General features: G+C 51.2%; 7 protein-coding genes across 7 annotated transcripts; 3 read left to right on the plus strand and 4 right to left on the minus strand.

Moving 5' to 3' along the window:
• Positions 1-6: 6 nt before the first annotated feature.
• FMAN_01953 (uncharacterized protein) lies at positions 7-1,941 on the minus strand (the record flags this gene model as incomplete). The annotated part of the gene is made up of 3 exons (XM_041824789.1): positions 7-800; positions 863-1,625; positions 1,675-1,941. 3 exons carry the CDS (start codon positions 1,939-1,941, stop codon positions 7-9), a joined length of 1,824 nt encoding a protein of 607 aa, XP_041677302.1.
• A 1,841-nt stretch (positions 1,942-3,782) lies between these two features.
• On the plus strand, positions 3,783-5,348 carry FMAN_01954 (uncharacterized protein; the record flags this gene model as incomplete). Its single annotated transcript, XM_041824800.1, has 1 exon — positions 3,783-5,348. One exon carries the CDS (start codon positions 3,783-3,785, stop codon positions 5,346-5,348), a length of 1,566 nt encoding a protein of 521 aa, XP_041677303.1.
• Positions 5,349-5,587: 239 nt separating this feature from the next.
• FMAN_01955 (uncharacterized protein) lies at positions 5,588-14,534 on the minus strand (the record flags this gene model as incomplete). Its single annotated transcript, XM_041824811.1, has 2 exons — positions 5,588-14,210; positions 14,269-14,534. 2 exons carry the CDS (start codon positions 14,532-14,534, stop codon positions 5,588-5,590), a joined length of 8,889 nt encoding a protein of 2,962 aa, XP_041677304.1.
• Positions 14,535-15,599: 1,065 nt separating this feature from the next.
• Positions 15,600-16,568, plus strand: FMAN_01956 (uncharacterized protein; the record flags this gene model as incomplete). Its single annotated transcript, XM_041824823.1, has 1 exon — positions 15,600-16,568. The coding sequence occupies one exon, from the start codon at positions 15,600-15,602 to the stop codon at positions 16,566-16,568; it is 969 nt and encodes a 322-aa protein (XP_041677305.1).
• A 516-nt stretch (positions 16,569-17,084) lies between these two features.
• On the minus strand, positions 17,085-19,311 carry FMAN_01957 (uncharacterized protein; the record flags this gene model as incomplete). Its single annotated transcript, XM_041824834.1, has 5 exons — positions 17,085-17,508; positions 17,570-18,139; positions 18,193-18,826; positions 18,888-19,201; positions 19,250-19,311. 5 exons carry the CDS (start codon positions 19,309-19,311, stop codon positions 17,085-17,087), a joined length of 2,004 nt encoding a protein of 667 aa, XP_041677306.1.
• Positions 19,312-20,046: 735 nt separating this feature from the next.
• On the minus strand, positions 20,047-21,742 carry FMAN_01958 (uncharacterized protein; the record flags this gene model as incomplete). The annotated part of the gene is made up of 5 exons (XM_041824845.1): positions 20,047-20,303; positions 20,363-20,819; positions 20,872-21,033; positions 21,085-21,507; positions 21,557-21,742. 5 exons carry the CDS (start codon positions 21,740-21,742, stop codon positions 20,047-20,049), a joined length of 1,485 nt encoding a protein of 494 aa, XP_041677307.1.
• An 801-nt stretch (positions 21,743-22,543) lies between these two features.
• Positions 22,544-23,673, plus strand: FMAN_01959 (uncharacterized protein; the record flags this gene model as incomplete). The annotated part of the gene is made up of 3 exons (XM_041824856.1): positions 22,544-22,621; positions 22,672-22,776; positions 22,828-23,673. The coding sequence occupies 3 exons, from the start codon at positions 22,544-22,546 to the stop codon at positions 23,671-23,673; spliced, it is 1,029 nt and encodes a 342-aa protein (XP_041677308.1).
• Positions 23,674-24,875: the final 1,202 nt, after the last annotated feature.

Below are 24,875 nucleotides of genomic sequence, written 5' to 3' on the forward strand. Positions count from 1 at the left end.
TCTTGCTCACTGTACCTTTCCTTCAACAGCAACAGACCAGATTTGCTGAACGCATCGAAGCCCAGCTTCGAACGCACCCTGAATCCATCCATGAGTAAAGCTAGCCTGCTCGCCTGCAAAGAACACCCTATTCTCCCAATCAGGCTTCTGCATAGTATCCAAGAACTTGGTCTTTTGCATCGGGCCAAAGTAACAGAAAGCACTTCCACCAGCTAGTTCATCAGCTGGGAAGACTTGTGACGCCCCAGCTTCGAGAAGGTCAAGAGACCTGGCTTCGGGGAAGATCCTGTTCAGGTTCTCAGCGGCGATCTGGATCCGTCGCTCTGGAGAGAGGGATCCAAGGATAGTGGCATCTTGTTCAAAGGTGTATGCTGCCATGATGACACCGCGGTTAGAATGGTCGAACTGAGTGTTACCATCTGTTTTGGGGAACATGGTGTAGCGGATAGGAAGATCGCTGACGAGACCACCGTCTAGGCCCTGGCCCGCTTCAGTAAAGACCTTCTCCCACCATCTCTTCTTGTACTGGAGGAGGATCTTGGTGACTTCCACGTAGCGAACGTCTCGAACTGCCATTTCCTGCATGGGAACGAAGGGCTTTGACTTGGCGATTGTTCGCTGCGCCGTGTACGGGATGGCGAGGATGAGATAGTCTGAGGTGATGGATTTCTTTAAGCTGTTGGCTGTGACTTCGTAGGTCACCTTGACCGGAGCTTGGAGAGGGATTTGGGGGTCCGATTGTTCAAGAATGCCTATCTCGGTGACTCTGGCACCATAGATGATGTCATCAACCAACGATTCTGTACAGCATTAGCCAAGGATGTCTTCAAAGAAGGCACAGAAGTGACTCGAAGTGACTCACTTTCTTTTCTCTCGCTAGAGACGAAAGCGTTGGGCACAGCATCCATCCCCTCTTGAAGCTGTTTCATGCCTGCCTGTTCGCCACCCTTGTTGCTCGACAGAAACGCATCCTTGAACGATTCAATGAACCCATTCTCAAAGACGACATGAGCATTACCAAGATCATAAAGATTAATAGCATCTTCAGTCCAACCTGCCTCATCAGTCAAGTAAGATCGCAGCGTGTAGCTATCATACTTCTTGGTGATCGCAGCATATGCCTCCTTGATAGCTTTAACCTGAATCTTCTCAGGGAACGCTACCTCGTCAGTGGCCTTTTCATAGGCTTCCCAAAAGTCGTCGACAACCTGTGCAACAGCCTCTGTGAACAGCTTGTCGCACGTCTTGCCTTTCTCGCATTTACGGAGACCTGGGAAGAGAGACAGCAGCTTGGCGTCCTCTTCTTGCAGAAGCTCATTGAAACGATCATACGTCAGCGTCTCGCCGTAGCCTGAAATGTAGATGAATTTGTTCTTCATCTCAAAGTCGAACAACTGTGGCTTTAGACCGAAGTCTTCAATATACTTGTGTAGTAGGTAGTGATTTGCAGGGATGCGCATGGCGCCGCCCTCTCCGTGAAGACCATGTGCGAAAGATGGCTCGCGGAAGGTTTTGACGCGTCCGCCGACTCGGGACGAGGCCTCAAGGATGGTGACCTTGAACCCAGCCTTCTTCAGCTCATAGCCAGCACAAAGTCCAGACACACCGGCGCCGACGATAGTGACCTACTCATCTTTAGCGGGGTACAGCATAAAGATTGCTGAGGGCACTCACTGTTGGGCAGCCAGGGATCTTCTCTCCGGGCTTTCCCGGTCCATCTTTCATAAGGGCCAACAGAACATCTTGCAACTGCTCAGACTCGTCGGGAATGGGACGATCCGCATCTCCGATTTCGGACTTGACTTTCTGGAATAGCCTTCTGGAGCCATTCTGCTTGTGCTTCTTACACTCGATGAAGTAGCTCAGAAGCGGGAGGGTGCTCTCAGAATGAATCTCACAAGTGAGAAACTCGTCCGTAGCGAGGTCGAATGTTGAAGCCATGTTTCCTTGGGAGATCAATTGTGCGATTATGATTAATTCTTGGTTGCTTGCTTGTGACCTCGAAGAAATTGTGTCGCAATTGCGTGCTTTATGTAGTATTTTCTTCTCGGTCAATCGAAGCTGGAGCTGCGTCTGCGTTATGCAGGCAACAGATGAATCATTGGCGGCGCCACTGGAGTGGCTGGCTGAGATTCCAACAGTCCACTATCACATTACTCTCAATCACAAACATATATGCCCAGAATCGTAACAAGATATCACATTGCATACGCCACGAAATGCATATAGGCTTAAAAGATGAAGGTATGTGATAGGGAATGAATGCGTGGTGTTCTAGACCCGAGCTTGATCCAGGTTAGCCTAATTGCCAACTCACTATTGCCCAGCCAGTGGCTAGCTGAGCATACCTATTGAAGTATTTTAGGATCCCATTTCACAAAGCAGGTTGCAACTCCAGGCTCGACGCTAAGCTACTTTCGCATCAGTTTAATCGCTGAGCATATTACCCCGCTGGTGAGGTCATATTCCCTCAGTTGGCGGTTCTCAGAAGTGAGTCCCTACTGTTCAAGCCCATGAGCGCCTGACCCAATTCAGCATTTCAGCTATCGGTGGCGAACTGAAGGCCTGAGACATGCATTTTGTTGCCAATAGTCCATGTCGGGTAGAGAGGCAAGAGAGGCACAGTGAGAACTTTGGTGTCATTGGGCTCCCAGCAGGAATTCGAGAGCGGGAGTGTAGTTCTACTCGATTTGACTCGTGTCTAAATCGTGAACAGTGGAGGGAGGACTTGCTCCGGATCAGTGGTTTTGTGAGCTTATCTGAACTTATCTTGGCTTGTTTTCTGTTATCTTATCTTATCCTTGATAAGATAACTTCACAAGCAATGCAATTGACTGCTTGCTGCAAAATATATATAAAAGACAATGAAAACTTTAGAGTATATCGTGAATTAACTAAGACTTCAATGTGTTATATTATTAAGCACTCTGGCGCACAGAATAAGTTGGTGTAAGTTTTCAATCCGAGAAACCTTCTGTTGTAACACGTGCTTTATTCGTTAAGTTACACTCAATTCTTTCTGTTGATAATCTCTAATAATGCCGTTGCCATCAAGTAATGAAACCGTCGCAGCTGCAATCATATAACAATGCTGAAATACTTTAAGCCTGACATCACAATTCTATTTCAGATATTCTGTGCAATCAAGGTGATAACGCGATCAATTAATCCTCGGTACTCGTCACAGCTCAAGTTACCCTGCATCTTCACAATATTACAAGGATGACTAATAAATTGAGCGACATTGATGATCTCCATGCCAATTAAGCGTACGAGTTAGCTGCAACAAACTCGCCAGTCATCTGCCATAAAAAATCCTTTTTCGCGTTAATGATCTGAGAATTCGGCATCGAAATGCCCGGAGTAACGACCTCCGACCCTTCTCCCGCTGCCGGTCCAATGCCCCCATCGGCTCCGTTTGCCCCGAACCAAGAATATTGGTCACGCTCACGTGCGGGGATTTACCCTCTAACCAAACCGAGCCCAAAGACCCCACGGCGCGTTAACGAATCTGGGGTAGATCCGGGGTAAAAAACCCGCAGACACGCAGCGGGCATCGGCCCAAGTCTCCCCCACAAACAAGTTTTGGGGTTCAATCTTGGCTGAATGGTACGACTTCCTCGGTTCATCTACCGGAGAGGGAAATGTCACACCAACCTTGGTTCCAACCCCACAAAGTCAAATTGATAGATATAAAGGACTGTGGGGATCGTCAAAACGAAACACAAACAACAGACTCAACCATCTTTACCTCCACTTGAGTCAATTCTGGTTCTTTCAAGATGTCGAAGCAAGTTGCCGAAGAAACTCACCTCCCCGACGCCGACGCGAATGACTTCCAGGGTCTCGTCCTCGCCGATGTCATTCCCCGCGATCGCAAGCCATGGTACTCCGACTGGACACTATGGAAACTCAACCTTCTCCTCCTGAGCGGTCTCTTGACCCAAACCGCTACCGGGTTTGACGCGAGTATGCTGAATGGAGCGCAGTCGCTGCCTCAATGGCAGGAATATTTCGGCCAACCCAAGGGGACGCGTCTCGGCGCTATGACGTTTGGACCCAACGGTGGTGTTCTCATTTCGATCCTCATTTCATCCCAGCTCTGTGATTGGCTTGGACGAAGAAAGCCTATCTTTATCGGATCGATTACTATCATTGTTGGCGCGATTGTTCAGACTTGCTCGTATAACTATGGCATGTTTGTTGCTTCGCGCTTCATCATCGGTTTCGGTCTCGGTATTGTTTCCACTGCGGCGCCTCCTCTCCTCTCCGAAGTTACATACCCAACGCATCGCGGAAAGATGACATCTTTCATGATGGTCTCGTGGCCGCTCGGTGCTATCATCGCTGCTTGGGTCACGTACGGAAGCTTCCAGATGCAGAGCTCTTGGGCATGGCGTCTCCCCAGTCTTCTTCAGGGCGCTTTCTCTGTTGTTCAGGCTTCGTTGGTCATGTTTGCACCTGAGTCTCCTCGATGGCTCATCTACAAGGGTCGATATCAGGAAGCTAAGGATATTCTCGTCAAGTGGCACGGATACGGAGACCCCAACTCTCGATTGGCCCGCTTTGAGATGGCTGAGATCACAGCGACACTCGAGATCGAGAAGGTTCAGAAGAAGTCGCGCTGGGCCGAGTGGATCTCTACTCGCGGCAACTGGCACCGATTCTTCCTTGCTCTGTACATCCCCGCCATGTTGCAGTGGTCCGGCAATGCTCTCACCTCTTACTATCTTGCCAAGGTCCTCAACTCGATCAACATCACCGACCACAAGACTCAGCTTCTTCTGAACGCTGGTCTCCAAATCTGGGGCTTCCTGTCAGCTGTCGTATTCGCCACCATGATTGACAAGTTTGGTCGACGCAGACTCTTCCTCGTTGGTATGTCGGGTATGGGTGTTTCATACATCATCTGGACAATCTGCTCTGCCCGCAACCAGCAGGAGAACTTTGAGCACATGGGCTACGCTGGTGCCGTTCTGGCCATGATCTTTGTCTTCTCTTTCTGGTATCACGCCTGTTCTCCCATTGGTGCCACTTATATCATGGAGGTCACCCCATATTCGCTTCGTGCCAAGGCTTCTATGCTGTACCAGCTCACTGGCAATTTGGCGGGTGTTTACAACGCCTTCGCCAACCCTGTTGCTATGGAGGCTATTGCTTGGAAGTACTACATTGTTTGGTGTGTTGCGATCGCTGTTCACTTGACTTTGATCTTCTTCTTCTTCCCCGAAACCAAGGGCTATTCTCTTGAGGAGGTGGCTGAGATCTTTGATGGACCTGATGCTCCTGTCGGGGCGAATGCGATTGGGCAGAAGAAGATGGATGACATGGCGATGCACAAGGAATGAGAGGCAAAGAACTTGAGGATTTGATATAGTAGTACAGGCATAAGGTAGAAAGGAAGTGAATTGACTATTACGAGCTACTACATTAGCCCAGTTACTACCATCGCCACAGTTATCGGAGTGATACTTAGATTGCCCAAGATCCAATAAGTCACGCAAGGAAAAGGTTACAAAAAGAAAAGTTCCACACACACAGACACTCCATCGTCTCTTGCCCAACCATACTAAGTTAGGAGTTACTATTACTTAGCCAAGCTAGCCGTAGTGGGATAGAAAAGTGCATTGTTGAGACAGCTCACAACAGCGTCGCCGCTGCCCTGAAGAACGCTCAAGCAGTCTTCCGCCGCTCCCTCTCCGAATGGTCCAAGGGCAGTGTCGCAAGCACCAAGGTTCAGTGCAAGTTGAACTGCATTCTGACCAGCCAAGCTGGAACAAGCTGCTGGGAGTGTCGAGATACACACCCCAGAGAGGGCATTGTTGAGACAATTAACGACAACCGAGCCGGACGTGAAGAGACCGATACCGGAGGTAGTGCAAGATGCCACGGTGCCTGTGTTGTAAGCGCCGAGTGCTGTTCTACACGCAGGAGCGGCTACAGCGATAGCCACGGAACCAGTCAAACTGCCGATGGACTCGCAAGCGTCAGGAAGTGTGAAGCAGGCCGGCGTAGGGGTTGGTGTAGGCGTGGGAGTGGACGTAGCCGTAGACTCAGCGCAGTATGGGATGCCGGTAACGGTACCTGTGCCGGATGTAATGCCAAAGGCAATCTCAAGACACTCAACGATGCTTGTACCTGTTGTAGAGCCAGTGATGTCACCAGTGGAGAGACATGTTGCAGCACTTCCAGCAGCAAAAGGACCGAGAGCAACAGCGCAAATGGCAACATCGGCGACAAGCTCAAGGCCATTGGTATTCGCCAGATCTGTACAAGACTCCGGCAGAGTTGTGATGCAACGCTCTTCCAAGGCATCAACGACACAGTTGAAGATACTCAAACCAGAAGAGCCAACGATGGGCGTAGTTGCGAGACAGGAGGCAACGTTACCAACGGCATAGGGCCCGAGGGCAGTGGTGCAGAGAGCGAGTACAGGGATAAGAGCTAGACCGTTGGTAGTCTCGAGTTCTGCGCAGGCAGCAGGGAGAGCCACGGTACAAGTAGCCGAAGTGTTTGGCGAGGGGATACACTCAGTTGCAGAGGAGGATGTCTGAGCCTCAGGAGTGGTTGGGCTTGCAGAGGTTGGGGCTTCGGTTGTGGCAGGTTCAGCAGACGTCACTGCGGCGGATGAGGTGGGCTCAGCGCTGGTCTCGGGAGCAGAGGAGGAGGACTCGGGGGTGGATGTCGCAGCATCGGCTGATGAGGTATCGGCTGCGCTGCTGGTAGGCCCAGTGTCGGTAGAAGATGTCTCGGCGGCAGAGGAAGCAGTAGAAGAGGTCTCGACAACGGCGGATGAAGTCTCAGCCTCTGAAGAGTTGGCTGGAGCATCACTGGAAGTCTCCACAGGAGCTTCAGAAGAGGTCTCAGCGGGAACGTCAGAGGAGGTCACGGGGGCATCCGAGGTAGCTGGCGATGACGACTCCTCAGCGGGTGAGGACGTGGTACTAGCGGCAGCATCAGAGCTGCTGGTCGGTTCGATGCCATCTGAAGAGGTGGAAGGGGCAGAGCCAGAGGAGCTGTTGACACCAGTGTCGCTGGATGTCTCCGAGGGGACATCGGAAGAGGTCTCGGGGGTATTCGATGCTGCGGGAGAAGAAGTGGCACCGGAGCCGTCGGACGTGCTGGTAGGCTCAGCACCGGATGAGGATGACTCAAGTACATCGGAGGAGGTTGCAGCAGCAGATGAACCAGCGTCGCTTGAGGTCTCCGCTGGTACACCGGCTGTAGTCGAAGACTCTTGAGCTGGGGCAGATGAGGACTCAGTGTCGGCCGACGAAGTTGGCGAAGCATCAGAAGTAGACGGAGCGCCGGCATCTGAAGAGCTACTGGCACCAGCGTCACTAGAAGTCTCAGTAGGGGCAGCTGATGTAGCCAGCGAAGACTCGCCGGCCGGTGCAGATGAGGATTCAGCCTCAGCAGTAGACGAGGCACCAGTGTCTGAGGAGCTACCAGCGCCAGCATCACTGGAGGTTTGCGCTGGGACATCCGATGTAGCAGAGGATCCATCAGATGGCGCAGAAGTAGAGCTGGCGAGGGAGTCACTGGTTGAGGCACCTGAGGAAGTCTCGGGAACATCAGAGGTAGCAGGGCCGGAAGAGGCACCGTCATCCGATGAAGTGTTTACACCAACATCACTGGAAGTCTCAGGGGCGCTGGAGGTAGCAGGTTCAGAAGAGACGCCAATGTCGGATGAAGTGTCCACGACAGGGCCACTGGAAGTCTCAGAGGCAGCACCCGATGTGGCCGCAGAGGACTCTCCAGCACCCGTAGAAGTACCAGGTGTCTCAGTGGGAATCGAGGAAGCGGCAGAAGAGGACTCGGGCGAAGCTGATGAAGCCCCGGAGGATTCACCAGCGGTAGCCGCAGTGCTAGACGTGTCCGAGCCAGCATCGGTTGTGGCAGAAGATCCACCGGAAATTGGCTCAGGTTCAGATGAAGAAGCCGCTGAAGACTCTCCACCGGCTCCAGAAGTGGCGGACGCTGAGGCACTCTCGGATCCAGAGCCCGAAGAGGTCTCTGAGGGAATGCCTGAGGTACCGGAAGACTCAGCAGCATCAGACGAAGACTCAGCAGGGGGAGCAGATGTGTTGGAGCTCTCAGAAGGAACACCAGAGCTAGAAGAAGCACCAGTGGTCTCGGAACCGGGACCGGAAGAGGTCTCTACGGGGATACCAGAAGACTCTCCCGTAGCAGAAGAAGACTCTTCTGGGTTGGCGGAGGTGTTCGAGCTCTCGGATGGAGTACCGGAAGTGGAAGAGCCATCAGATCCTGATGAAGTGTTCGAAGGCTCTGAACCAGAAGTCTCTGTTCCAGGCCCCGATGAGGTAGTAGCGGCACCTGAGTCAGAGGTTGAAGAAGCGCCGGTGGCAGCAGAGCTAGAACCAGTAGAGGTATCAGGGCCTGATGAAATGTCAGTGATCTCTTCAGAAGACAACGATGAACTAGAAATTCGTGTAATGAATCCTGATGAGGTGAAGGCAGGCTCGGTGGAAACTTCAGCCGGAGTGGTCTCTGAGCCTGAGCCGATGGAAGTCTCAGTGGCAATTCCGGTAGAGGCACCGGATCCAGTAGAGGAAGCCTCTGAGCCAGAACCAGTTGAGGCGGTCTCTACACCAGAGCCAGACGAGGACTCCGTTGCAAGTCCAGTAGAAGAACTTTCTGAACCGATAGAGGTACCGTCGGTAGAGACAGGGATACCAGTGCTGTCAGTCTCTGGTGCCGAAGCCGAAGAAGATGCACCTGGCCCAGAAGATGAGGTGGCACCAGTAGGCTCAGAGGTACCAGAGCTTCCAGATGAGGCTTCAGATCCCGCTGATGAAGTCTCCGAGCTGAGCTCCGATGAAGAAGCTCCGGAGGGAACTCCAGTTGAAGATCCTTCGGAACCACTAGAGACACTGGCGGTAGAGGCAGGGGCACCAGTGCTTGATCCCTCATCGACTGTCGAGGAAGCACCCGAGGTCTCTGGGCCAGTGCCAGATGAAGTAGTGCCAGTGGGGATTCCTGTCGAAGAGCCTTCAGAGCCATCAGACGTACCAGCTGTGGCACCAGTACTAGACTCCTCTCCAGCAGTTGAAGAAGCGCCTGATCCCGCTGAAGTAGTCGCAGATCCGGTGTCAGAGGATGTAAAACCACCAGAGGGAACACCGGTGGAAAATTCCCCAGAGCCGTCAATGCTTGTAGAGGCAGGGGCACCAGTATTGTCAGTCTCTGTAAACGGAGCAGAGGAACCACCAGTCGCCGCTGAAGATGTTCCAGCGCCAGAGCCAGATGATGTCTCACCGGTAGGAGCTCCCGTTGCAGATACATCAGAGGTGCTGCTTGTAGCGCCAGAGTTACCACCTGTTTCGGATGAAGTACCTGATCCGGCGCCAGAAGTCTCGGCTCCAGAAGACTCAGCACCAGAGCCAGAGGAGGTGGCGTCAGTGGGGACTCCTGTCGAAGATCCTTCGGGGTCAGAAGACGAAGCTGAGGGGACTTCAGTGGAGGATACTTCAAAGCCACCAGAAGTGGTGGTTGCAGAGCCTGACGCGCCGGTGTTAGCATTGGTTGCGGTATCTGAAGAAGACACTGATGCAATTGGTGATGTCTCTGAGCCGGACTGCGAGGATGAAGCTCCTGAAGGAAGTCCAGTATATGACCCTTCAAAACCACCAGATGTAGTGCTTGTAGATTCGGACCCACCAGTGTTACCACTAGTCTCCGACCCTAGAGTTGAAGAAGCACCCGATCCGTCTGAAGATGTTCCTGCGCCAGTGCCAGATGTGGAGACAGTGGGAAGTCCCGTTGAAGATACGCCAGAGCCATCAGAGGTGCCAGTTGACTCAGGGCCGACAGCGTTGCCATTGGACAAGGTATCTGAAGATGCACCAGAGACAGCTGAACTGGCATCCGGGCCAGTTCCAGAGGATGAAGCTCCTGAAGGAACCTCAGTGGAGGTGATTTCAGAGTCACCAGAACTGGTACTTCCAGAACCAGGACCGCCAGTGTTGCCACCAGTCTCTGTAGCGGGAACGGATGAGGTATCAGAACTCTGTTGTGACGCGGTGTCAGAGGTGCTTGAAGCGGCGTCAGAGCTTCCTGGGGCAGAGGGTGACTGACTACCAGCACTGGAGGTTGACTCGCTACCGGTGCCAGAGGTTGACAAAGTACCCGATGGAGAACCAGTAGACTCACCAAGGTCAGTGCTACCAGTATTGCCGTTGGTAAAGGAGCCGGAAGATTCCGAGCTCTCCTGGGATGCGGGACCAGAGGTACTGAAGGCAGACTCAGAGCCGCCAGTAACAGAAGCTGACAAATCACCTGATGAAACTCCAGTCGGAGATTCCATAGAGCCACTGGAAGTGTTGATCGCAGAACCAGAGTTGCCATCGGTCAAGGAATCAGAGGCAGAGGATTGGGAAGAAGAAACACCTGAACTTTGCTGGGAGGGGGAATCGGAAGTGCTTGAAGCGCCAGAGTCGGAGCTTCCGGGGAAAGACGTTGACTGACCTTGAGAACCATTAGAGGTTGATGAAACACCCGAGCCCTCGCTAGTTCCGGTGGCTCCAGGGGATAGAGTTGAAACAGGCGTGGGCTCGATCACGATCACGGTACCGACAGGGTCTGTTCCAGATGGTGACAGAGTGATACTTGTGCCAATGGGTCCACTACCTGTGATGGTGGTGTAGGGACCGGTGAAGGTTGAACCAGGTACTGAAGTTGACGGCTCGAGGATGATGACTGTGCCGATAGTATCTGTGCCTGATGGTGGAAGTGTCAACGTAGAGGTACCAGTAGCGGTACCTGTGTTGACGCCAGTGATAGTGGTAAAAGGCCCAGTGAAAGTCGAAGCAGGAGCTGAAGTCGAAGGTTCAAGAACAATGACAGTTCCGATGGTGTCAGTTCCTGTCGGGGGCAGAGTGATGGTAGATACCCCCGTGCCTGTGCCTGTGTTGATACCAGTGATCGTGGTGAAAGGACCTGTGAACGATGAAGCAGAGGCTGATGTTGAAGGCTCGAGCACGATGACGGTTCCAATGGTATCGGTTCCTGATGGTGGGAGAGTGACTGTTGAGGCCCCTGTGGCAGTACCTGGGCTGACACCAGTTATAGTGGTGAATGGACCAGTGAATGTTGACGCAGGTGCTGAGGTTGAAGGCTCTAACACAATAACTGTGCCGATGGTATCTGTTCCAGACGGCGGAAGCGTGATGGTCGACGCTCCAGTCGCAGTACCTGTGTTGACACCAGTGATGGTAGTGTAGGGTCCGGTGAAAAGAGGAGCTGAAGTTGAGGGTTCCAACACAATAACGGTGCCAATAGTGTCGGTTCCGGCGGGTGGTAAGGTGACGGTCTGGACTCCTGTAGCTGTACCTGTGTTCACTCCAGTGATAGTGGTAAATGGGCCTGTAAAGGTGGTTGGGGTAGCAGCTGTAGATGGTTCCAGTACAATCACTGTACCGATTGTATCTGTACCAGAAGGCGGCAGAGTGACGGTCTGGGCTCCCGTGGCTGTACCGGTGTTCACGCCTGTAATGGTAGTGAAAGGGCCGGTGAAAGCTGGAGATGAAGTCGAGGGTTCCAAGACAATGACGGTACCGACAGTATCCGTACCCGAGGGCGGGAGGGTCAATGTGGACGCACCAGTTGCCGTTCCAGTGTTCACACCGGTAATAGTAGTGAAGGGTCCAGTAAAGGTTGTTGGGACTGCAGAAGTGGAAGGCTCTAGGACGATGACTGTGCCGACACTATCTGTGCCACTAGGAGGGAGGGTCAATGTAGAAGCGCCAGTTGCTGTGCCAGTATTCACTCCAGTAATTGTTGTGAAAGGTCCAGTGAAGCTGCTCGCTGGGGCTGAAACAGAAGGCTCCAAGACAATTACGGTACCAGTAGGATCAGTGCCAGAGGGAGGCAAAGTCAGAGTGGACTTGCCAGTTGCAGTTCCCGTATTGACGCCCGTGATTGTTGTGAAGGGGCCAGTAAAGGTCGTGCGAGTGGAAGGCTCCAGCACAATGACTGTACCAATGGTGTCCGTGCCAGAAGGAGGTAGGGTAACAGTAGAAGCACCAGTTGCAGTTCCAGTGTTGACGCCCGTGATGGTAGTGAATGGTCCAGTGAAGGTTGTGCGAGTTGAGGGCTCGAGGACAATCACAGTGCCGACTGAGTCAGTGCCAGAGGGGGGAAGAGTCACGGTCGAGGCACCAGTTGCAGTCCCGGTGTTCACGCCGGTGATGGTGGTGAAAGGTCCCGTAAACGTCCTGGTTGTCGAGGGCTCTAACACGATCACTGTGCCGATAGTATCGGTACCAGAAGGAGGCAAGGTTACTGTGGAGGAACCGGTGCCAGTGTTGACGCCAGTAATGGTAGTGAAAGGTCCAGTAAATGTCTTGGTCGTTGACGGCTCAAGCACAATGACGGTACCAACCGAGTCAGTCCCAGAAGGTGGCAAGGTTACGGTAGAAGCGCCGGTGCCTGTGTTAACACCAGTAATTGTCGTGAAAGGCCCAGTAAAAGTCTTAGTGGTGGATGGTTCCAGCACAATGACAGTGCCAACTGTATCGGTGCCTGAGGGAGGAAGTGTGACTGTTGAGGAACCAGTACCAGTGTTGACACCGGTGATGGTAGTGAAGGGACCAGTGAAGGTTGTGGTGCTTGAAGGAGGACCAATCACGATAACAGTACCGCTTGGGTCGCCACCTGAAGGAGGAAGACTGACGGTGGTCGGGATGGGACCAGATCCTGTGATGGTGGTAAAAGGACCACTGAAAGTACTTGAAGGAACAGAAGAAGAAGGCTCAAGAATGACGACAGTTCCAGTCGAGTCGGTACCAGAGGGCGCCAACGTGAGAGTTGCTACACCATTGCCAGTGTTGATTCCGGTTATAGTGGTGAAGGGACCTGTGAAGCTAGAGGCAGGGGCAGTGACTGAAGGCTCGAGAATGACAACTGTGCCGGTTGGGTCAGAGCCAGATGGCGCAAGCGTAAGTGTTGCAGTCAGACTACCTGAGTTAACGCCTGTGATCGTAGTAAAAGGGCCAGTGAAAGTGCTTCGCGGTCCAGTCGTGCTAGGTTCAAGGACGATGACAGTACCGACGGAGCCGGTACCGGAAGGGGGAAGGGTAACAGTCGTTCCTGATGAGCCGGTGTTAACTCCAGTGATGGTTGTAAAGGGGCCGGTGAAGGTACTTGGCTTCGATGTCACACTGGGCTCGAGGATAATGACAGTGCCGGTAGGATCCGAGCCTGAGGGAGGGAGGGTAACAGTCGAAGCAGCGGTGCCAGAATTAACGCCAGTGATTGTGGTGAAGGGTCCTGTAAAGGTCGTCCTCTGCGCAGTCGTGCTTGGCTCAAGGACTATAACCGTGCCGACACTGTCTGTGCCCGAAGGGGGAAGTGTGACTGTAGTTCCGGCAGAACCAGTGTTGACTCCAGTGATAGTAGTGAAAGGGCCCGTGAAGGTGGTCTTCTGAGCACTTGTACTAGGCTCCAAGACGATAACAGTGCCGATGGAGCCTGTACCAGAGGGGGGGAGTGTCACGGTTGTACCAGTAGAGCCAGTGTTGATACCAGTAATGGTGGTAAATGGACCAGTGAAGGTCCCCTTCGAAGTAACAGAGCTGGGGTTGGGGACACCAGAGCCTCCAGCCGTGGTATGCGCCGAGCCACCAGAGGAAGCATGTCCAGATCCAGAAGACGCCGTAGGTCCAATAACGATAACAGTGCCAGTGCCATCCGTGCCAGATGGTAGAATGGTGAGAGTCGTTGCTGGGAACTTACCTGAGTTGGTAGAAGAGGGCTTGGAACCAGAAGAAGTTGGATCAATCACAATGACAGTTCCAACACCACCAGTGCCAGAAGGTGGGAGTGTCAGAGTGGTAGCCTGAGATCCCGGACCAGCGCTCGTGATGGTTGTATATGGACCAGTGAAAGGCTTGCTCTGAGTACCAGTACCAGAGGGAACAACCACGATAACAGTTCCGCTGGGGTCATTGGCCGAGGGAGGAAGAGTCAGAGTGGTTGGGTGACTTCCAGCAGGTCCATTGTTTGTAATAGTCGTATACGGTCCGGTGAAGGCGGGATCTGTGCCACCAGAGCCACCTGATGGGTTGACTATGATAACGGTTCCGGTGTGATCATTGCCAGAGGGCGGTCGGGTGATCGTAGTGGGGTTCGATCCGGGGTTGTTACTAGTGATGGTCGTATAGGGACCAGTAAAATACGGTTCCGGGTTACTAAATGCAACTCATTAGAACCCGTCTCTTCCGAGATTCAGTCATCGGATAAACTTACCCAGTGATGTACCTAGTCGAAGTCTTGGTGATAGTGAATGCAGTGACCAAGGTAGTAGGAGCACCAGTGATAGGAATCGTAGTCCCATCAATAGTAAGGACTGTATTGCTAGTGAACACAGCACTTATACTGACGGGCTGAAGCCCAACGATAACCTCAGGCTGGACCTTGACGATAGAGACCCCATCAGGGCACTCTTCGGTAGGTCGAGCTTGGGTAGTCGAGCCCAGGAGCAGAAGCTCAGGGATGAAATGCCGAAGACGCATTGTCGAAACGAATGACACCCAAAACGATTGTTGTAACAAAGAGATGAAGAAAGAGAGTGATGTTGATGGATATCGAGACTTCTAACTGCAGAAGACTCTGATATTTATGGATAAGGTTCTGAGAAAGGGGGATGGAGAACATCACGAACGACTTCCCCAAAGCGAACATATCGCGAGAGTGGCATGTTCAAACTAAGGTTTGTCTTGTTGAGTTATTCTGTAAGCATCTGGGCCCGGGCGAAGACATACCGTCAGGAATGCAAAGATAGTAAACCTTTCAAGTGAAGTTATTTTCAGCTCACCTCGCTTAGAAGCTATCTCGAGAATAAATCAACCGTATTCGTTATTCTCTCGCTTCATAACGCCACCAAATTCCTCGAATGTCCTGATACTATCCTTTTCAAATATCCCTCTGTCTGCTTTAGGCATCGTAAGGTCTTGGGATGGTGCTGAGGGGGATCCTTTTGGTTGACTCGTTGGTAATGATTCGGAGGGTCTGAAGTATAAGTCATATTAACTCTGCCCTAGCTAAGACAAAGTCGTTACCCGCGGGATCTGGATATGGGTGAAAGTGGATATAACGGGGATGTGATAGGAGGGGAGGGACTTGAGGGAGCGATCCCCGTTGATGCGAAGGGCATTGCCGAGACAGACCTTCTACTTCCGGTTATGATTTTCAGCTGGTTATGCCCGTTGGCAGTTCCAATCATTGTCTAGAATAGACGAGGTGCAAACCCAATCCGGATAGTTGGTTCAGAAAGACATCAGATATCACGTCCTTCCTGCGGGCCTGGAAGTCGTGATGGTATCATTAACCCATGCAGGGGACATTCCAGCAAGTCTTGGAGATGTGATTAACTTTTCTTCTACTTTCGAGGGAGGGCTAGATCAAGACTGCAGGTGATCGCGTGCCGGATTTGTTGTGGTTGTTGTTGAGAGGGCTTCACCTGATACGTGATCATTGCGAAAGGCTAGAGACATGCCAACGTGAAAAACATAAATACTCCAACCATCTTTTCGAGGTGAAAAGTAGCAACGCACATATCACCGCTTCACTCGTTAATCATGTTGTTCACTCCGCTCATTCTTCTCTTCCCCGCAGTCAGTCATGCCTCTTGGCTTCCCGTCAGACTCCCCATCAGGCGAGGACAGCTTTCAAGCCCCGAAGACTGTACTGTAACAAGCACTCTTTCCCCTATCACTGTAACCAGTCTCCATCCTACCTCTACCTTTGGATCCCATGGCTCTGGCTCGGGAGGTTCCGATGGTTCTGGCCATGGTCAGATGACAGGCGGCGGCACTCTCATCTACACCACTGCCCTTCCAACCCTTGGCCCCAATGGTCCAGGTGTACATACTTATACCATCACCGCCCCCTGCGCCTCGTCTCACTGCCAGAGACCTCCCTCCACCGAGTGTCCTCCTGGTTTCACCACCACGGCCGTTATCTGTCACGTCTGTGGCGAGCACCCAGTCACAACCACTTTGACTCTCCCTATCGAGTCAGCCACAGCTGCTCAGGGGTCTCCCGGTGGGGCCGCCAAGGCTGGCTCTACTCTCACTGCGGTCTTCACGTCCGTTGTTCACAAAACCGTCGTGCCTGTTTCCCCCGCTGAGAGCGTGTATCCATGGATTTCCCGCGGTGGTCCTGAATTACCCGATGCTCAGAAACCGTCTCAGGGCTCTGGTGGTTCAGATGCCAAGCATGATGGTGCTGGAAAAGGCGACGAATTACCCGATGGCCCTAAGAACACCGGCGCTCCCGAATTGCCCGCTGGTGGAGGTGCGGACACTAGTTCTCACAGTTCCACTGTGGATGCACCTAACGGAGCCTCTACTGCAGCGGGTAATGAAGCCGGGCACGGAGACGGAGACGGAGATGAAACGGGATCCGAGTCGGCATCTCCTTCTGATGACGCTAGTCCATCGGCCGTCGTTGTTACTGGCCACGCGCCCGAAACTAAGGTGACCAAGTCTGTTGTCCTCAAAGCCGCCCTCTTTGCTGCTATGGTCTTGTATCCTCTCTACATCTAGTCAAAAGGGTAAATGATATCCGGAGGCATGTCGAGTCAGAATGTGGCGTTTCTCTTCTCATAATAATCGATCTATTGAGCTTTCAGAATTTTACAGTGCCCTTGTAATTCTGTATCTGAGACATGCATTGAACTGGCTGGGGGATCGATCTATTAGTTGTCCTTACTTAATACAATTCATCCACTTTGTTTTGTTGGCCAAACTCATTCTGAAGCCCCGCGATTGGTCCATTGTTTCAGCGGCTCAAGTCAATGTCTCGGCATCGGCTAGGCGACTCCATTTCGAGCCTCGTCCAGCTGAACAGGGGGTTTACAACGGCGCCAACGACGTGCTAGCCTCTTTTGTCACCTGTCAACTACAAGCTAACGGTTCAGTTGTCTCATTGATGACGACGTCAATATCAGCCACACTTTAATATTGTTGGTTGCCTCGTAAAATTGCAGCAATATTGTCAATACCAATATTTTATTCATCTGCAGTCGATAATTGACTCTTCATTTTCTCTTCCCTGAAGTATCACTCCATCATCTGGGCATCTCCGTTCTGTATTTCTCCCATCAATGCATCGTACCATGCATCAAGAGCCTCGTCAACATTGAATCCACCGCCATCCAAGAACTCATTCACTTGGTTGACATATGCTTCTACCCCATCGCCCATCGAGAACATTATATCATCGCTAGGATTAAAAATAAGTCCTTGTGACATTGTGCCAGGGGAAATGGTCGAGTTCATAGCCCCTGGACTAATGCTGGTGAAAATCGTCTTGGCGTAAACTTTGTTCCTCACAGCCTGGAACAAGTCTTTGTACTTTGTCAAATATGGAGCTCCCATATTAGTAATTCCTCTGTCAATCAGGTCTAGGCACATGGCAGTGTCGTTGAAGTGTCGATGTGGCCTCGGAGCATCATCTCCTGTCTGTGGTAGGGCCATCGCTTGCCTGCAGGATATGCATGTCAGTCACATTCCAGGCTTCAGCTCGTTTAGCTCGTTCAGCCTACCAGTCGCAGTAAAGAGCCGCTAGTCCGACAAGGACAATATCATGCAGCTGTCTAAAACATCGACAAATAGCAGAAATGCCATATTCGCCCTCGATTTTGGACCAGTGACTGATTGCAGTCGATGCAGCCTTGGAACAGTAGGACGCCATTTGGCGTGATGGCACCATGAATGTCGGCGATGGTCTGTGTAGCAGAAGCTGCAAAAGGCAGTACTCAATCTTCATCTCAGAGTACTCTCGAGATGGCTTCAGTCCCATTGCCTCCAATTGCTGCTCCCAGAGTTCAAGGTCTCTCCGTATTTGATCGGAGGTTGCACAAATCTGTTGGAATGTAGTATCCATAGCCGTGCCGCTCGGCCCTCTCGCTATGTAGATCGACTCAAGGATGCGACCACCAATTCTCCGCAATGTAATGATGTGACGAATAACCTCAACATTGTGCTTGTGGAGAACGGGGGCCATGGAACTCTCAAGTGGTGTCAGGGCATCGAAAGTGGCTGGATTGGGTAACATGGTGTGGACTGCGTGGTCCCGAATGGATAAGACTCGCCCTGTCAGGGTCGCAACTTGTCTAGTGTGCGAGGTCAGTCGAGTCAGAACTCTCGATTGGGCAAGACAACTAACCGCTCTAGGTTGTATGCACACCACCACGTCCTATTCCGGACTTCTAATTCTTCAGCTGTGAAACCCCAGTCTTTGTTGTGACGGTGGAGTCCTGCCTCTATGGCGGCCGACATGATGTACCGGCTGAGCTGCCAGAGGTCGTTATTGTGGCTGCTGTGAGACGAGTCTAGCATCCATATCGCCAGGAGCAGCACTGCTTGTATCCCGAAGAGGTCTCTTGGGTGGTCACTAAAGTTATTGAAGAAGCGCAATGCAGTCTGAAAGTATGCATTGGAGTCGTTGAGGTCCATCATTGCTGGAGACTGGGCATCCTTCGTGGTCAGTTGACAGCTTGCTAGCGCAAGGATAGCAAACACAGTGAACTTCTCATGGTCACTACACTGCCTGGGACTCTCATAGATACGCTGAAAGACTCTTCTCAAATGCGGAAGCTGTAAGAATGGCCACCAGATGTGTACCCTAGAGATGTAGATGTGGAGGAGAGCCCTTGCAATAGGTTGAGGTGGCAGTGCAGCAGTTGCTTCACACAGGGGCTGTTTAAAACCACTTGCCTGACTCTTGGAATCCCACGAGGGAACAAGATTAAGCTGCTTGAAGAAGATCCTCGCAAATGTCGATCCGGCCGCGCTGCCGACTGAAGCAGATCAAAGATCAGCAGGGTCTCCAATTGGTGATCATGATTGATCTTCACTTACCATACTTGCTACCTGAGTACAGATCTGATCCTCCCGTGGTGAGGAATCCCACCTCTTCAGCCTCCTTCTGCAGATCAGCACGGGGTTCCGGATTCACTTCCGAGGTTTCTGGCTCTGGCTCAGGAACGATCTCATTGGGTGTTGGGACCAGTCTGAGTCTTGCTTCGAGGTCATTGATCCTATCTTGAAGAGCTTTCACAACTGTGTACGGGTAAGAAACACAGTCTGTGATGTTGCATGCTTCATTCTGTCGTGCACATGCTGTACACTGCGGAACTCTGAGGTCGCACTTAGACTCGGTGTCAGCCGAGAGTCTCAAAGGAGCTTGCTATTGCCTGTAGATGAACTCACTTTAACCTTACGTGATCGACACCGACTGCACGCTTTCGAAACAGATGGTTGAAGAGTTGAAAGCATGGAACATTATTGCTTAGGGTAACGATATTCTTTTTCTTCCTGGTGAGCAAGGATAATAGCCAAGTCTAAATGTCTCGCACCCATCCGAAAACAGTGGGCCCATTATGGTTGACGCCATAACGGATCGGAATTATGCAACTACCGAGCCGAGCGGTATCTCGGCGTTATCCGATATCTGTTTATCGATAAGCTTGAGGAAGCACCTCGACTGCTTGATGTGAATCATTACACGTCCAGTTTGGAGTACGTGGTGGTTCACAAAGAATAATTCAGCGATGAAGTTCGAGTTATATGAAATTGGCTTTTTTACTATATGTTGTTTATTTACCTTGAATTATATCTCATAGTGAGCCCATCAACACGTTCATTCCAGAGCAAACATCGATATTTCAAAACAACATACAGGGTAGCCTCTTCTTGGACCGATCACGGGGCGCCCCACTGAAGTATGCCGCAACTTTGTATGTCTCTGGTTTCCGACGCGTGACCTTTGATCTCCTTCAAATCACTATGTGCAACGCCTTGTAAGTCATTGCGGCTATAAGGTTTCTATTTAACAAATAATCTACAAAGATCTACTAAAGGTGCTGTATCACAAAGTCATAAAAATGAACTCTCGAAATTAATACGCGAACATTCGCGTCTCATTAACCAGTTCACAATTGAGCAGGGTAAGATTGTACGTATTATCAACTTATGAATTAATTATAAGCAATCTATCTCGAGAAAAGCCCAGGCTCTTCTAGTAAGTGTAGCGGAAGTTGGGATTCTGCCAATCCGTCTTGTCACTCCTTTCCGCCTCCAGTCCAACATCAGTGTCGTCATGAGCCTTGCCATATTGCTTGTTGCGCCTCCTGTTCTCTATACCGCAAAGAACATAGTACGACAGACCAGTGGCAGCCATCAAGACAAATGCGAAAAGCATAGAACCGATGCCGAGGGCATACGTAGGTGCCTGTCTGTCGAGGAAGAACTGAGGTCCAACAATGTTGCCAACAGCTGGAAACCTTCAGTTAGTGGACGGAATCGACGTGATTAACAATGAGATGGGCACATACCGTAGACAATTGCGATAGAGATACCCATAAAACTCTTCTTTGTCGCACCAGCAGTATTCGAGGAAGAGAGACTGAGCAGAAAGACCCAAGGGACGTTGTAGAAGCCCATGAGATAGACACCTGCCAAAGACGCATCGCGTTGTGTCGCAACATCAAGAGAATGCACCATGACAGCTCCGACAAGACCCATCAGCGCACCAAAGATCCAGAAGATACACCTCAGATTGGGAATGAAGAACGCAACAGTGGTGAGAATAGCCTGACTGATCATCGCAACTGCTGCCTGAGGAGTGGCCATCAAAACAGTCTTGGTCTTACTGAAGCCATAGCCAGCGATGATCAGAGGGTTGAAGTTCGTGATGCCTGCGTTGGCGAGGGCATAGCCAAAGACGCCGAGCCAGATGCAGTAGCATTTGGGGTCGCGAAGAGCCTCCAAGATCTGAGCAGTTTGGAATTTCTGGATTTATGTAAGCCTCAGTTTATGTGATGGAACATAAATTCCTACGTACCTTCTTTGACTCGATACCGGTCTGATTGGGTGCTAGGCGGATCATTGCAAGCTTCTTCTCTTCTTCAGTGAAGAACCACGCCTTCGAGGGAGTATCTGGAAGACCGAAGAAGACGAGAGCTCCAGCCAGGATGGTGCAAGATCCATAGATGAGGAAGATGTACTACAATCTCTTATCAGCACAGAAGTATACCTTGAAATGATAGTCACTAACCTTCCAGGTGGATAGCGATCCATTGATCTGCCCAATGGCATAAGACAGAATGCCTCCAAACACGCCAGCAAAAGTATTATACCAAAACGCCGTTCTCAGAGGCTGCTCGTTCCTCAAATACCACATGGAGTTGATGATCATCATGCAAGGTAGTACAGCAGCCTCAAAAACACCGAGAAGGAATCTGATAGTCGCTAGTCCCGCGAAGTTATGGCAGAGCGCCATGAAGCATAGCGCAATACCCCATAGAGTGAGGCAGCTACCGACATACTTGCCGATGGGGATCTTTGTCATTAGCCACAGATTGGGGAACTCCATGGCGAGGTAACCGAAGTAGAAGATACTGCTTAGCCAGCTGTACTCTTGGGGCTTGAGGTGAGCATCTTCTTTGATACCGAAGATGGCGGCGTATCCGAGTGCGTTCTTGGATCCGTCAGCAGGCAATTGGTAGATTTTGAGTATCCAAGCATACCTTATCCAAGAAAGCAAGTGTCATAGACAGAACAGCAAGCGGCATAACGACCAGGTCTGTCTTGAGGAGGAGTCGCTTTGACTGAGCCTTGGTCAACTCAAGAACCTCATCCTGCTCGCGATCAGAAGCAACAGATTGAGCCATGTCCTTGGCCTGACCTTGCTCAGTCTTGGGGGTCTGCGACATGGTGGAAAAATATCGAAGAAATCCAAGTCTAGAGGCGAGATGGGAAGTCCCTCGACGATCTTTCGATGCTTCGCATGGTCGTCTTTATGAATTTCTCAAGTCAAATCTGCTACAAAGTTAGTCTACCACTTCCCCGGGTTCAGCGGGGGCCAATTTCGCTGCAACGGGGAGTTTATCGCTGTAGTTGTTAGGCTTCGGTGTACAACGAGACGCTCGGTCACCACCGAGCTCACTACTCGGACGCTACCGAGGGGACTTTACTGCTTTGAGGAGTTCTAGCCTATCACCCCGCCTTGTTATCTGGGGTTGGGGATGATAACGAGCGAACCAGATTGAATGCCGATGACGATTGGGGAGCCTTGCGATCACGTCAAGTTACAGTGGGTAGTTGGCCGATTTTGATAACGGAACCGCGAAATCGTCGTGAGATTGAGTGTCAGAGGACGAAAGACTTTGGATCAGGCGACTCTACTAAGTTTATTCCGAGTTAATGTCGAATAATTCTAAATTATCTCAAGTTGGACTCAGAATCTTATCACTCTATATAACTTCAAGGCTTTGCGTAGGCTCGAGCTCAGTGGCAGATGATCCAAGCCTTATCGGCTTATCACGCTTGCGCGAGTCATCTCGGTCACGACCGAATTTGCCGTCCGGTGGACACCGAGCTCACCTCCAGGGTCCGAAGCTCCAACATGAGCCTTATTAAAATTCTCGGAAATATAATATTTGACTGAATTGAACAATTCCATCTCAATATCACGAAATCGAAGCCCCATATACAGGATTCAATCGACAGCAAATATGACAAACACCAATCAGGGAAGCCATGGAGGCTCAACGCATAGCTCTGTGCCGAATGCGAAGAATGCTTCTATCAGAGTAAGTTGCTTCATTGAGTATGTGCATGATAGGTACTGACGGAGGTCAAGGTTGGAATTCGTGATGGTGTCACTGGCGACTTCAGTTTGGTACCTCGAGCAGAAGCTGTAGTCTCAGTATTTGACTCAAATTTTCTGATTGGCGATGGCATCTGGGTAAGTTCTGGTCTCCAACAAGCTACAAAATAATGACCAACACTAGTCAAGGAAGGTATCCGTGCAAACAAAGGCCGAGTTCAATTCGCCAAAGAACACATCAACCGCCTTTTCCAGTCAGCGAAAGCCATGTACATGGACCTTGGTCTATCCAAAGGAGATCTTCTTGACCTCATTCACAAGACCCTTGATGCGAATGACATGGGAGATGACGAGCACGTTCACATCAGACTCGTTGTCAGTCGCGGCCTGAAAGCTACTCCCTACCAAAACCCCAAGGTCAACATCGGCCTTCCTCTCATCGTCATCATCCCCGAGTCCAAGGCCGTTGATCCCAACTCCAAGTCAAGAGGATTGAGGCTCGCGACAACATGGGTGCGTCGCGGCCCGCCTGATGTCAAGGATGAGCAGTGGAATCACATCTCAAAAGCCACGGATGTTCAAGCTTGTATCCACGCTAACGTGATGAACGTCGACGAGGCTCTTATGCTGGACCTACGAGGCTTCGTCAAGACATGCAACTCCGTCAACTTCTTTATTGTACGGGGTGATGAAGTCTGGGCTCCTACGAAGGATAATCAGATGCAAGGAATTACCCGCCAAAAGACCATTGATGTTTGTCGAGCCAACGGCATTACTGTCAGAGAACTGGACTTTACTCTCACGGAGACGTACGGCGCCGATGAGGCTTTCTGTACGGGGACTTTCCCCTCACAAATCCATGTTACCGAGATCGATGGGCGAGTAATTGGTGATGGAAAGAGAGGAGTGGTTACAGAGAGGATACAGCACTTGTACTCGGAGCTTGTACGGAAAGACGTGGAGAGGTCCAGGGAGGAGATCAAGGCTGACGTGGTTAGTCCACGAGACTTGTCGTTCTTGAAGTCAAAACTATAACTGTAATGTTACTCGTTCGGTTAATATCAATCCTTGATGACTTCGAAAACAGTCTTTCCCAATCCGCCTTTTCCTTTATAGGTTTGATCGCAAGCCTCGCGAACGGCCTTGATATCTCTCATATCGACCTTCGCCCCGACAACGGGCTTGACCATTCCACTATCCACATAACCCGTAAGCGTATCCAAGTCCTCTCGATTCGGATCCAAGAAGTGATACATATAGGTCACTCCCCAGCGCCAAGCCCGCAGTCTACGTATCGCATCAGCTGCATCCAGAAACAGTCGCCCAGCGAATGGGATTCGAGGGTTATACGGTCGTCGCATCACACTAGAAGCTTGGAGGGTCGAGGCAGATGGAGTTGTTGAGATTGAGACGATCATGCCGGTTGAGGGAACCATGAGTGAGAGGAACTCCATGGATTGACCCGTTGTGTCGAAACAAAAGTCAACAGACTTGGGAGGAATGGCTTCGGAGACTTTCTGTTTGGTGTAGTCGATGACTGTGATACCGGTCAGCTAAGTGTCGGTGGCTGAGGTCATGACTCACCCTGATCCACCGTGCCTTCACCAAGAAGCTCTGGAACTTGAGGGATTTTGGAGGTCGAGACTGTGGTGATGACTTTGCCGGCGCGGAAGACATTCTTGGCCAACTGGCACGCGATGGCTCCCGTCCCGCTCACTGCAAGCAAAATTAGTATCTCGCTCGAAAAGACTTATGGTATGTAACTTACAGCCCGCAGGAATAAATACCGTCTTGCCCCCTAATGAGCCCTTGTATTGCCCGAGAACCTGTAATGCCGTGACTCCAGCCAGTGGCAATGATGTAGCATCGGCAAATGAGAGACTCTTAGGTTTCAAAGAGACATATTCGTCTGCACACTTGACATACTCGCTCCAAGCACCTGTTACATAATGTCAGTAGTCGGTTCTCGCTCTCACGAGCCATGTTATCACACCTCTCCCGACTTCTGGTAATCTTGTGTAGACTTCATCGCCAACTTTCAGTCTAGTCACACCGTTTCCAACTTCCACAACGACGCCGGCCGCGTCATATCCAATCTTATAGGGGAACCTTAACACCAGTGTTATCAGCCTGTGTCTTTTCACCCCCAATTGAAGCAACTTACTCTTCCTTTATGGCCATCTTGAAAACACCAGCGGCCTTCTTCACATCGACCGGATTGATACTTGCTGCATGGA

Source organism: Fusarium mangiferae (genome assembly GCF_900044065.1).
Source record: "Fusarium mangiferae strain MRC7560 genome assembly, contig: FMAN_scaffold001, whole genome shotgun sequence".
Taxonomy (NCBI): domain Eukaryota; kingdom Fungi; phylum Ascomycota; class Sordariomycetes; order Hypocreales; family Nectriaceae; genus Fusarium; species Fusarium mangiferae.